We start from the raw sequence: 14625 nt of genomic DNA on the forward strand, positions 1-14625 counted from the left end.
GTGGTGTTAGACCTTTACTAGTTAATATCAAACTTTGTCTCTGATCGGTATTTTGTTTTTTCTTTCAGTTCTGTGTTGGATTATTTGCTGTTCCCACCACTTAAACGCTACACTGGCACTAAATTGTTGTCCTTTGTTTAGTTCTAAAATGGAGCAACTTCCTGTGGTGACCAGCACTTGAGCCCTGTAGTTGAGCTAAGCTAAATTGCTTCATTGCTGCTAATTCCCTGGGTGAGGCTTTTTGTGCAACTCAGGTTTTAACTGTTGACCTGGTATGTACTTCCAGGTCTCGTGAGGCCTGGTACACCTAGGATGTGTGGAAACTCTGGTCTGTTTCTGAGTCTTTTCAGTAAACTGCACCCCTGCAGTTCTATATTTCTGACCAGTCTCCACTGAGTGGTCCTGCGCTGAGTGGAGGGCAGACCAGCTGTCCATGCTGTGCCCAATGTTCCTCCGGTACCCTTCTCCCCCATCACCTGCACTCCAAACACTTCCCATGGGACAGACCATATGCTGGTCCCTTGCAGTGACTCACCAGCCTCTGAGTGGCTGCTTTTTTCAGTTGTCTGTGGCTGCTTGCACCTTTGTGGGTCCATGGAAACCCTGTTAGTGGTCTTGCTGCCCTGGGGGCCACCAAGGCCCCTTCTCCCCTGCCACCTCCATATATTTGTCATATATTACTGTGTACATTACTGAAAGTTATACTTTCAACAACTTTGTGAAGTTGGTTCAAGTCATCTGCATTTTATAAGTAAGTAAAATAAAGTGCATTATTAAAATTGCAGATAGGAAACAAACTTCCATGAAAATTGTTCTCTAAAGAGGTTTCCAAACTTGGTAGGATTACCTTAGGTTAAACTTTCAAGAAGTTTCCTCTGGTTGCTATTTTCACTTCCACTATGTAAGTGTAACCATATAATTTATAATCTAATCTGGAAGACTTCTGAGAGTAAAAGAGGGCACTAAGAGTTACCCTAACACAACAGGCATAGCCCTGCACTACTGTATATATTTTCCCTGAGTCTTTGTCAGTTAGAAGATAGAAATGACACCTCAGGAAGCTGAGCTGACAATAAGAAGTCATTGGATGAGACATCCTGAAGTATTGTACACTGCCAAATTTGCAGTCTGAATTCCATCGATGTGCTAATAACAAAAACCCAACAATGACTAAAAAGAGACACACACAACTTGGTGACTATTACTTATAAGGTTTAAACTTGCTTACTTCCATGACATCTTCTAAATTCTCTTCTGCATCTGCTTTCTCTGTCATCAGTTTGGCTGCCTTAAAATAAGTCTTCATAAGTAGATAACCCCTTTTTGCTCCATTCCAGTACGACCGAGGAATTTCCACCAAGCCATACCCCAACAATAACACAAGAAGAAATAGACCCCATGTATTTGCAGCAGCTATTCCAATTGTCTGAAGCTGGTTCCTAAGTAAGAGAAAACATATGCAGCCATGATAAATATATAGTCCTACAAAAATGAAACTAACTACTATTAAACGTTTTTTCAGAAAACTACTGCCCTAAAGGATGGGAAGGATTTAATATGAAAAAATTAGACCTTCAAATCCTTAGTTACTTTTCTAGTAACAGCATACAATCTGTGTATTTTCATGGAAAGATAGTGTGACTGCAGAAGTGGACTTTAACATAGGAAACACTGCTTCTACTACAATTAAAATTAGAATCTAGGACAATTCATGTTAAAAAAAAAATGTATACTTTTTCCCAAAAACATTTTTCATCAGATGCTTTCTTATTCAATATTAACCAAAAGAAGTCTGAAAAAATTTTAAATTAACTCATGTTGAGCTGACTTACACAAACCTCAGGACTGCAACAACGTTATCACTATTGCTTTATCCCTAAATTTTCAGACCTAGCTCTTCACATATATTACAGATTAAAAGCATAAAATAGATGTCATTTTTATTGAAATATCTAAATCTAGGATAATTAAGGACTAATATGCTCTCAAACTGTAGTCAGAACAAAAAGAAAAAAAATTCACAAGGTCCAGTGAAAAAGAAAACCAGATGTTTTATCACATATAAAATTTAAAATTCTATCCCAAAATCATAAGGATTATTACTTAACATATAGCTATTAGTCAAAGCATTAATCCTTTGCCTAATAGCTATATTTAAAAATGTTATGCCATATTTCCTGTCTTAGTAATATGAATTATTCAGATATTCTTTCTGGGGAATCTATAAAACATATAACTTGATATGATTCTCAATAAAATGTCTGTTTACCTGAATAGGTAAGATAAAAATTAATTTTAAAAAGCACAAACATACATAGAAACAATATTAAGACTACTTTTCTTACCATTCTAAATGCAAATGTGGATTTACAGCTACATAAATTAAAAATGCTCCAAAAATCAACAGATAGGTGCCATAATAGATTGCATTCTCAATCAGTGCAGTTTTGATCTTTCCAGTGATGGAAAAACCTCCTGATCTTGCATATGATTGCATAAAAGGTAAGAGAATCCTAAATGGATGGAAAAAATATGGTTAAAAACCAAAACAACTGATATGCCTGATTAATTTCAAAGTACTAGAAATACATGAATCTCAATTTTAATATATAGTACTTCTCACTAATAAATACTACTATGAGTAATTATTAATACTGAATAAACTATAACAGATGATTAAATATTTCTGTAATATTAAATTTTAGGGAAGGCAAAGGTTCTAAGGCAGGAGACAGCAAGGCACATTCCTGGGAGCAAAGGAGACCATATAATGACCAACAGAGAGTGCAACAACGTGAGTGGTTTAATATGAGTCTAACACAGGCCTTTAAAGCCTTTATGAAGAGTTTGGATTGCATCCAAAGAATAAAGAAACATTTTCTTTAACAGAAAGGAGTCATGATCAAACTTTAGTTTTCTAAGGCTTCAGGATGGAGAATGGATTGAATGGGAACAAAATTGGAACTAGTTGGGAGGGATAAGGGTCGTGGGGGTGGTATGAAGCAAAAGGAGAGAAGACTGGTTGTCAACATACTGATTTTGGAGTATTTCCAAGACATCCAAGAGGAGCTGAACAGAAAGTCATTGGCTATCCAGCTTCAAAGTTCAGAAATACAGATAGATTCTAGATCATCACTATATCAATGGTACTGAAATAGCATCTGTAGATGAGGTCTGGAAGACGTAGAATGTGAAGGAAAGACTGAGACTGACTCCTGAAAAATATCAACTTTTAAGGGAGAGGTAGAGGAGCCAGCAAAGGAAATGAGACAGAATAGTAGAGGAGCAAGGAAGAAAACCAAGGTGCAACCAGGAGAAGAAAAGTGGAGAGAGAAAATAGAATCAAATGCTGCCAAGAGGCCAAGTAAATTAAGGACCTATATGTGTGAGTGGAGTAGTGGGAGTAGAAAACAGGGTATTATGGGTTGAGGAATAAGTAAACAATGAGCAAACAGAGATACCAAATGTAGACAGTTCATTTAAGACGTTTGGTTGGGCAGGATAAACTATAGTATATACATAAAATGGAGTATTTCACAGAAATGAAAAAGAACTGAATACTGACACATATGACACAGCATGGACAAGTCATCCAAATATGTGAACAAAAAAAAAAGAGAAATGCAAAAAAGTCCATACTGTATATAAATAATGTCCATGTTTAAAAGGTCACAAACAGGCAACACTAATCTGTGGTGATGACTGAAGGGGAATATGAGAGAGACTTCTGGGAGCATTGTTAATGTTCTATATCATCATCTAAGTGCTGGTGTATGGGTGTATTCACTTTGAAAAAGTCTGTCTAAAAACAATCTGTGCACTTTTTGGTATGAATTTTACTTAAATTTTAAAAAGTCTCAAAAAATTTAGTTGTGATGAGATCAATGAAGCAAAAGCTGGGAAGGTATCAGAATTGAGAGACTTTTCATTTCTTTTTTTCTTTTTTAAAAAAGATGAGAGAATTATGCACACTTTGTTGAAATTGGAAGCTGAAAGTAGGTAACAAGAGATGAAGGGGAGGGTCCATATTTCAGAAAGAGGGATTAGCTTTAACAAAAGTGACTCTTCCATCCTTGGAGGGGAAGGAAGAAAGGATGGGTAGTTAGGTAAGTTTTTTGGTGAGAAGCTCACCTGATGACTTCTGTTTTCACCGTGAGGTAGAAAGTAAAGTCATCTGCTAACAGTAAAAGCAATTTTTTTTTAGGGGTAGGAGAGAGACAGAGCCACAAAGGCAACAGCAGAAGTTTGAAGTGACTGGAAATATTTGTTGTAGATAATGGAGATCAGGCAGACTAAAAAAACAAAGAAGAAAAGTCTGGCAATGTTGAGGGTACAGTTGAGTTTAATAAACATGAATTTACAGGAGTACTACTTTACTTTGCTGCTTGAGTGTTCTCTTGCAATGCTTACTACCTCCAGTTTTAGAGCTTTGTTGCCTGCAGAATATCTAAGAGATGCTAAGAAGGCAGTGGGTAAGTGTGAGTCTGAAGTGCAACCCAAAGGCAAAGCTACAATGGGTAAAAAGAAAGATTAGGCATGCATTACTGATCAATGAAACCATGGTAATGATTAAAGCTATGAAGGAAGAGTTAGACAACAAAATGACCAAAGATGGGACTCTAGAGAAAACAGACATTCAAGAAATGGGCCACAGAAATGAATCCCATGAAGGAAATTCAGAAGGTTGGGCTAAAGAGACAGAAAGAAAACTGGGAAGGGTTGAGGGTTGGGGGCGGGTAGGGTTAGTTCACTGGGTTAGAGCATAGTGTTGGTCACACCAAGGTCAAGGGTTCAGATCCCTGTACCTACTAGTGGCCAGAAAATAAAATAAAATAAAATAGATAAATAAATAAGAAGAAAGAAAGAAAGAAAACCAAGGAGTAATGACTTTAGTAAGAGCAGGTTCATATAATAATGGGACTGGAAAAACACTGGATTGAAGGTCAAGAAAGAAGGAAATTACTGGAGGGAAATGGTGACAAGAAAAACTTTGTTTCTGTTTTCTATTTTTTATTTGAATATTTTTTCTTTTCTTTTTCTCCTTTTTTTTTTTTTTAAGATGGGAGAGGCTTGAGCCATAAGAAAGGGATAGGATACAGATTTAAGGGAAAAAAACAAATGACATATAAATAAATTCCAAAATATGAAGGTTCACTGAAAAATAATCACTTTTTTAACTTTAGCCAAAATTTTTAAAAATTTTATCCTTTATTGCCACTTACCATGTTAAAAATTGTGATGTCCAATATACTACCCTCCAGAAAATTGGCATGATTCCATCTGGAATGTAACTCCATGGCTTGAAACATGGATGTTGGCTGTTTAATAACAATTTAAATAATAACTACTTAAATGAATTATGCAATTTATTTGAGCATGGCTAAGTTAATTTACATTCAGATTTTAAATTATTGACTCTAACACATAAAATTTCATAGAAAACTTAAAATTCAAAGCTGACTGCCAAATCAAAAAAACATACAGAGAGAATGAAACAGTTTGTTCTAGAAAGGAGTGCCATTTAAGTTTTCAATTTCACTGGATAAAAAGGTGACATAATGGTCAACTAATAGAATAATAATGCAACAGTCTTTAAAAGTAAATATGTCATGAAATCAAACCTCTAATGATTATCTTTAAAATACTCACTCAGCCCATTTATAGGTTTTGTTTTGTTTTGCTTACTTTGAAGGAGGTAGAGGATAGGGAGCAGAAGACATTAGGTGATTAATTCCTGGAAACTGGAATGCTAATTAGTCACTATACCACAGTTCCTATGGAGATGCATGTCAGCATCATCTATACATAATTCTGTTTGCATTTTCTGAAGACATGATGAGTCTCTGACCATAGATTCTTCCATTTAATAAGTCATCCCAGACTGTAAGGATATCCTTTAATCCAAGGACTTCCAATAATCCATAATTGCTTCTAATTTATATGCAGCTTTTAAGGATGCTTCAAAGGGGAGTAACACCTATATTTTAAATTTATTTTTAAGAAAATCTGCATAAAGAAGCATCCAAATACTACTTAAAGCATTTGTAAAAGGCTATAGTCAATGTATATTAGCTTTTTACTTTGAAATTGGATACAAACTCAATACAACCTTTTGCCATTTTTAACATTATTCATTCTCGATGTAAAAATATAATGCTTTTAAAGGATGTACAATATGAAAGTAAAACTCTAAATGCAGATTAACTTCCTTGTACTTTATTACCACCTTGTAAATTAGACAGAAGAGAAAATACATAACCCATTTTTTAGATGAGACAGAGACTGAGAGAAAAAAAGGGTTTAGAAGTGACATTCTTAGTAAGGGAAGAACCAGAACTAAAAAATCAGGTCTTCTTCAAGTTTCTCACTACCATCTCCTGAAAGGCCATGTACACCAATAAATATTTAAAATTTAGATTTAAATAGAATGTGACGTAATAAAAAGTCTACCAGCAAAGGATAGAGGTGGGGGGGGGGGTCAGTAGAGAATGAGGATAAGTTGAATAAATATAAAATCTGATGGTAAAAACTGACAATTTTTAAACAATTTGCCCCCTACAATATTTATATTAAAAAAAACAGAAGGGAATACCTTGGGTTAGCAGTTGCGTACAATACTGTAATGTTGCTATTCTCAGGAGGGCTTGAATTTGCAGCAGCATTCTTGCACCTGTTGTATATTGTCTAAAGCAATGAATAAACGGTTTCAAAATAAGAATCAAAAAGTTACTGAGTACTTAAGAGATCCTGGAATTTATAAATCTATACACCTAAACTTACCTTTCTGGCTTTGCTTTTTAATGATCAATTCCTAAAATAACATTTATATTCAAAATATAAATCTAACCTTATATAATTTAGCTGTCTTAAGAAACAATATATCTCAAACATGCTTATGATTGCAATTGCCTTTAAAATTGTAAAAATCAGTTTCTCCCCTTACCGTACTAACATCCAGAGGCAGTATGAAGACAATAAGAAAGCAGAGATACCAAGCAAGCAGTGTCCCAACAATTACAAGTCTATGCTGTTTCTTAAAATCTCCATATCGATGAAGTAGGAATAATGCCAGAAAAAAGACAAAAACAATCTCGAGTCCCAAAGCTGCACCACTCATTATTGAATGTTCACTCTGACTAACCAAAGTTATTCACGTACACATCTGGATCATATCTGTAAACAGAAAAAATAAAATAAAAATGGAGCATTAACACAGGAAATGACCATTTGAAAATCTCCTAAATATTTATTAATGTATTAATAAACTCTTTGGAAAACTGTCATACTTTACGTTGGGCTATGAATAAGACAAAAAGGATAATTCCTACTCTCAGGTATTTATATCTTATTTTTTAAAGCACATCTTAAAAATTTCACACACACTGTATTTTCAAAAAAAAAGTTATTTTAACAAAAATTACACTAGGTCTTAAAATATTGCAAATTAAGAAACTCTTAATACTAGATGTAAACAATTTCAATACACTGTCATTTGTTCTTAATGTTATAAGTCCTAACAGAATATTTTATACAAATATATTATTGACTAGATCCTAGGATATCAGATATTTAGTAAAATTAAGTTTTCTAAGATTATCCATAGCTCATAATTTAATATTTTTCAAAAGAGAAGGAAAAAGAGACAGAAAGACAGGCCATTTGAAAGTATACTTTCCTTTGAAACAGTACTTTTCTTACATGCTACTTTTGTCTGGCAACATAACTTTCATGACTTGAAATTCTTGTTCATTTACTGCTTCATAAAATACACTTATGGCTTTCCATTTATCTACATAAATTTTATTTTCTTTAGAGAAAGTTACTTTATCTATTTCATATGCAGAAAATTTATCAATGATTACTGAATAAAGTCATACACTTGAAAATATTATGTTATAAATGCTGATGATACAGACATCAGCAAGTGGTTTATATGACAGCTCTCTGCTCTTAAAATAATTTACCTTTACTAACTAAAGGCAATATGTACTTTTCACCTTTGTAAAAGCAACTTTAGGCATTTTTGTTTGTCTATGTATACAATATCCCAAGGAAGTGATTAATATCTTAACATAGAGAATCAAGATTGTGATGCAACCCAACAAAATAAAATAAGGCCTAATCAATAAAATACTTCAAATCAACAAACATCTCCAGCCAAAACTACTTATAAAAAGAACAAAAAAAGCTTGAGTACATTACTAGGTTAAATTTAAATTTATATAGGAAATACCCCTACAAGAAATACCACAAAAATCACATTTAATACTTTTTTCTTTTCTTCACTATTTCTTTATATTGTTGAAGCAGTTTCTTTCCATTCCTCTGAGCATTTCAACCATCGATACTTTCATTTTTCTTAAATATCTAAAATTGAATTCCTCTCATCACTCTCTATCCCTTTATTCTGCTATATTTTTCTTCAGTGCACTTATCCACATGATATAATGCCTCTTCTTGATATTTACTAATTGTTTCCCCTACACCTTACCATCCCCCTCCACAGAGATTCCATGAGAGCAGAGACTTGACTTTTATTCAGTACTATAACCAAAGTCTCTAATGTAATGTCTGGCATATAGTTATATCAAGAAATACTTGTTGAATGAATAAATGAATGAATAAAAAATATTACTATGTACTTTAGTATATATACTAGTCTTCTGTTATTGCTGATTTCAAAGGCAATATAAAACTCATTATATATGATAAATTGATTTTACAAATAATTATTACAACTCAAAAGGCTTAAAACTGCACATTACTAACTACTGCTCAAAACTTCAAAGTTCATAGTCTATGAAAAAACGTATATACCACAACAGAAAGGGTAAGTTAAGTCTTATTTTCAAGCCAAGCATAAATTAAACAGTCAAAAGCTCAATGTAAAATGTGATGAGGAAAACTGTTACCACCGTCAAGATCTAGCTAGCTTTTAAAAAAACATCATTCACTGTGAGTTTAAATGTAACAGAATTATCTGAAAATCCCTTTATGATTTGAACTAGATATTTATCTACTTGAAATTGTCCAGTGCAAGGAGTATAACAATCACAGGAAAAATAGACTGAATATTAGAGATTATTAAAGAAATGCTAAATAAAGTATGGTAAAGCCAAATGATGGGATATTACTGAAGTATAAGAAATGGCGTTGATCAAGATTATTTAAAATCATTAAAAAATTACCCTAACATTAATTGAGAAACTAGATACACATATTTTACATAATATGCATGAAAAATGAGACAACAATGAAATTTATGAAAACATCAACAGGTGGTAAGATTATGGTCATAAACCAACAAAATCACAGTCAAAAACCTGCCACTAGCTATTAATATTTTTTTTTACTATAGTTCTCAATTTTTCAGTCTCATTCAGTCAGCACTTTAAAATGTTGTACATGAATAAAGAGAATTATGAGTACTTTATTCTAGCAATAAACGGTTTGGTTACATCTCTTCCCATACTCAGTTTGTTAGTCTCCTATTGCTGCTGTAACAAATTACTATAAACATAGTGACTTAAAACAACACCCATGTATTATCTCACAGTCTCTGTGGATCAGAAGCCCAAGCACAGCATGGCTCAACTGAATTTTCTACTTAAGATCTCGCAAGATTGAAATCAAGGTATCAACAGGTTTGCACTCCTCTCTGGAGAAGAATCCATTTCTAAGCTTATTCAAGCTGTTGGCAAAATTCCATTCTTTATGGTTACATGACTGAGGATCATTGTTTCCTTGTGAGCTGCCAGCTGGCACAGGTCCTTAGCTCTAGTGGCCTTTCTCTCATACTTGCATGTGGTCCCCGTATATCTTTTTTTTTTTTTTTAATACATTTAAGGAGTACAACCTGATGTTTTGATATACATATACATAGTGAAATGATTACTATAGACAAACAAATTAACATATCCATCTCCTCACATACTTTTCTTTCTTTTTTTTCCCTTTGTGGATCTATATATTTGAAAGGCAGCAATGGCTTGTCAAATCCTTCTCATGTTTGAAATCTCTCTGCCTCTTCTGACCTCAACTGGAAGAAAGCTCTGCTTTTCAGGGCTCATCTGATTACAGTGGGCCCACCTGGATAATCTAACCATATTTAATGGTTTCAAAGATTAGGGTATAGACATCCTCGGGGGTCTTTTATTCTGTTTACCACACCATCTACTTCTCTTTAGGCTGGACTCTCTTGAGTTGTTATGACACAGGTTAGGACTAGTGGTCCTATAAAATTGGAGATAAAAATTAGGGTTTGTGTAACCTGAGATGAAAAAATAATAGTTTTGAAGTTCATATCTTTGACCTTGTACCTTAATTTAAGTAAGAAGTTGTTTTTCACAGCCCAGAAAAATAGCTCTTTCCAAGGTTCCTTATAAATTCCTATAGCTAGTTTTGTTATTTCAACTGAATAATTTTCTGTTGAAATCTAAGGGTGCCTTATTCTCCATCTGATTTAGTTATTTGTATATTAAATCATAATTCATAAAAATAATTGTCTATTAAAATCTAATAAAAATAAAAATTGGACAACTCAAGCTTGGCTTATAAAAAAACTCACTGCTAAAGGGATAGCAATTTGGCAATATGTATCAAAAACTTTTGAAAAAGTATATACCTTTTGTCCTAGTAACTCTTCTTTGAATAACTTACTCTAAAGAAAAACCAAAGTGGGAACAAAGATTTATCTATAATACTATTTTTCACCGCAGCATTATTAAAATATGAGAACATAGAACAACTTAAATGTTTATACTAAATAGTCTAGGAAGTCCACCAGTCTCATTATTTATTGCCCATTGACTTTTTGGGAAAAACAGACAAGGGTTACATAAATCACTAATCCTGCTACTCTGTCCATGACTGATGGAAGCAGGGATCTTTGCCCTAGTCAAAGGCTACCTAACAGCAACACCCCATTGCAGACAATGATTAAACGAGATCACCAGATTTCCTCAGCCTAGAAGAAAGGAGAGATCCAGAGAGACACCTTAAGAGATGTCGAAATGGATAGAGGTAAGGGCTCAGGGAATATATACAAGAAACATACACATATGTGTGTGGAAGAATATATATCAAAATGCTAACAATGGTTGTCACAGTGTAGGAAAGAGATGATTTCTACTTTTTTCTTTGTGCTTTCTTATGTGTGTGTTTTTAATTTTTAATAATGAACCTGTATTATTCTGTAACTTTAAAATTTTTTAAAAATCAATGTAGTGATACAAAGGTAAAATAGCAACTAGGAAATGAAAATTTTTGCTGTGGTGTTAAGTGCCTAAAATCAAACCTAAGTTCCAAATCTCAACTCTATTTAATAATTGTGTAACTTTATGCAATTTAAGTTGTTAAACAAGGATAATCATCCCATACAGGTTGCTATGAAAATTAAATGAGATATAAAATAAAACAACAAGAGTTCCAGGCACAGAGTAGTTCCTCAATAAATGCTAGTTGCTAATCTCTGCTGCCTTCATATCATGTGCTTCTAGAAGATACCTAGGTTACCTCATGGTCTCAAAGCATAGCTTTACCCTAAATGGTCTTCTCTCCTCTGCCTGCCCCTCCCATCCCTCTTAAAAAAAAAAAAAAAAAAAGGAAAACAATTGCTTTTCACTTCTCATCCTCTGTAGTTACCACAGCCTGAGTCCACCCATATTCCTACAAAACAAGAAATGAGCCTGGCTCACAGAAATTGCTCCCCTTGCCTCTCTCAACAAACTGGGATTACCTCCCTAAGTCTGCAAAGTAGTCCAAACACCCCTTCAGCTGTTTTTTGTGAAGAGATGAAACACTTCTCAGAGCCCTATTGAGAAGGTGCACTTGACACATCAATGTTGTACATAAAGACAATGCCATTTTTCTAGGCATATGATCAAAATGGAGGTGGACTATTCCAGATCATTTGCTGAACTGTAACTATAGGCAGATTTGCAAAAATTTTTTCAAGGACAAAAAGAGAAATATGCTTCCGACCACAACAACAATCCTTCTAATAATATTCTTCAAATATTAAAATAATACTTTTAGGGGGAAGGAGAAGATGATAATGATGATGATGCTAAAATTGGGAAACAAATCAAAATTCAGTTCCATGTGATTAAAAACAAAAAGGAGACTTAACGCTATCATAGCTGGCATTAACATCACAGCAGCAAAAGTTGAATTTACTCAAAATCAAAATGCCAATTCATTCATTCTATCGAATTTTAGTGCCTGATACGTAGTCATACTAATAACCCTTCAAAATATCAGTTCCAAAAATCTTAAACATTTACAATCTGACTGAGTCTTTTTCCAATCAAGATAATATTCAATACTACTTTCAAATGCCTTCATAATGGTTTCATAATTAGTTTGCTAATGTTACTGATTTGCAATACTGTTTCCTGAATATTCTTTGGCTAATAGTGGTTCTTCAGGCTAAACACGCTTTGAGTAGAAACTTTAGAGGTTAAGATAATTTTGGAATCTGAAGAATCCCAAATGTTTAAAAAAGAGAGAGAGAGAGAAAGAATTGGTAGCAATTGATAAGGGGAACACAGACAAAAAACGGACACAAATTTTGTCAAAACCAAAGATTCTGAAACTGAATGAAAAATTTCCAACTAGAACTTAATGATTCATCACAATCAGATAGTACTAACTTAAATATGTATCTTTACTCAGATATGTTAAATAATAAAAACTAGGAGACAACGCAAGATCCCAATAATGAAATATCAAAAGACCCAGAACTAGAAGTGAGTGAAGAAAAGTCAACAATTCTTTACTGGCAATCAAAATGTATATCTTCCAAATATAATTATTATTCCCATATTTAAAGATTTCAGGTATAGAGAGAGTTCAGTTTAGGACGTAGAATACCACAAGAAATTGTCACTTCCACTCTAAAAATGAGAAAAAGTCATAATATTTTTTGAAGCCATCCAAGAGTTGAGCTGGCAAGCCAACCAAGTAACCTGAATTCCAAAGTTTGACAAGCCTCTCCAAAGAGAGAGTGATACATACAGTTTCACCTTTGGTAAGGTATGAAAGGGAGAGGTAACAACTGAAATTTTAATGAATTCTTAAAGATTTCAGGTATAGAAATTGCAAGACTTATGTTGACAGAGAATAATCCTTAGAATCCTTCCTAATAACAAAACAACTTTTAAAAAAGGAATAGCTAACATTTGATGTGTATTTACTATATTCTAAGCACTGTGCTAGTATCTTCCATGCTTTATTGAGTCAGACCTCTCAAGCTAGTAAGAAAGGACTGTTAATATCCTTGCTTAATAGAGGAGAAAACATCACAGAGAAGGTAAGCAATTTGTACAAGTTCCCACAGCTAGTGAGTGGCAAAGCTGGAACTCAAACTGAGGCATCCTGACTATAGAGCCTGGATCACAATTACATGTCTCTTCTCCAATCCAGACATATTTTCTAAATGCAATTTAAATTGTTTAAATAATTTCTTTTGTTCAGTCTTCATAGTGAAATTAGAAACATTTTCCTATTACGCTTTTAGATATATATAGAATGCTAAGGAAGTCATGTTTTATAGAGAATTTAGCTAAAACTTTTTAACTTGAAGGTAATACGGCCATTACTTAATTTAAGGGTAATATATGACTCTAATCTACGTGGGAAAAGTAGAAAAGAAAACAGAGCAAATTAGCACTCTTTTGTTCTTACCCCAATGTGTTCATCACAAAGTATTAAACTGCAGAGAATTAAAGATCTACTTTAAAATTAATCAAGGGGAAGGATCCTTTTGAAATTTGATTTGGCAGATAGAAACTTCTTGCTATGTAATTGTTACACTAAGCTAAATAACAAAAGAAAAAAACTAAAGGAATTTTAAGATTTACTTCATGTTATGATGGAACTAAAGAAAATGCACATCACCCTTCTATTTAAATAGAATCTCTTTTGTCAAAAATTACACCAATATAACCACTGATTATATATGCATACATATATATATATAATAAGTGATTATAATAATATATAAGTGTAATATATATATATTTTGTAGTCAACATGATTGCCAGTCCTTTTTGGCCTCTTCTGTGCCCTGATAGTATTGATCACCTTGTAACTATGCTGTGGTTTTGACTGCATAAATGGCATTGCTCTTGCCTCTCCCAAGCATCTCATGTTATATGGTAAACACTTTCTCAATTTATGAAGTCACTTTGTATTCTATCTGAAGCTTCCAATAAGTACCAGAAATTACTCTCCCTAATGTCATTTGCAGTAATAAAAAAAAGTGATTATTTTGTCCTAGATACTGATCTAGTAATTTTAGTTCTAAAAATATGGTATATCTCTTATTAGAATGGAACATGAGGTGTTCTGAGTAAGATTAAACTGGGAAAATAAAACACCCTACGTCAGTAGCAATCATAATGCAGTTCTCTAAGAGACCAGACAGTAATCTTTATGTAGCTAGCAATCTCAAGTCTTCAATGGACACAATACCTTATATTAAAAAGAATCACATGTACCACTTTAAACTTCTACTTACCATATTAAGAGAACAGCATGATTAGAAGGAAAGCGAATAGAAAAAAAATTATGACCATATTAGCAAGCTGAAGCATTTCTGTCACCAGGGCAAACTGACAGTGA

The 14625-nt window shown here is 33.4% G+C and overlaps 1 protein-coding gene across 3 annotated transcripts in view; it reads right to left on the reverse strand.

Annotated features, from left to right (window-relative positions):
- Positions 1 to 14625, reverse strand: part of LMBRD2 (LMBR1 domain containing 2) — a 38683-nt gene that overhangs the window by 22243 nt on the left and 1815 nt on the right. For all 3 annotated transcript variants that reach the window (XM_063086648.1, XM_063086649.1, XM_063086650.1), the window contains exons 2-6: positions 6944 to 7173; positions 6593 to 6684; positions 5223 to 5318; positions 2346 to 2513; positions 1229 to 1439 (exon numbers count right to left, since the gene is read on the reverse strand). In XM_063086648.1, the coding sequence (XP_062942718.1) occupies positions 1229 to 1439; positions 2346 to 2513; positions 5223 to 5318; positions 6593 to 6684; positions 6944 to 7117 (741 nt within the window). In that variant the 5' untranslated portion in view covers positions 7118 to 7173. The remainder of the gene's footprint in view (positions 1 to 1228; positions 1440 to 2345; positions 2514 to 5222; positions 5319 to 6592; positions 6685 to 6943; positions 7174 to 14625) is intronic.

Source organism: Cynocephalus volans, chromosome 2 (genome assembly GCF_027409185.1).
Source record: "Cynocephalus volans isolate mCynVol1 chromosome 2, mCynVol1.pri, whole genome shotgun sequence".
Classification (NCBI taxonomy): Eukaryota; Metazoa; Chordata; class Mammalia; order Dermoptera; family Cynocephalidae; genus Cynocephalus; species Cynocephalus volans.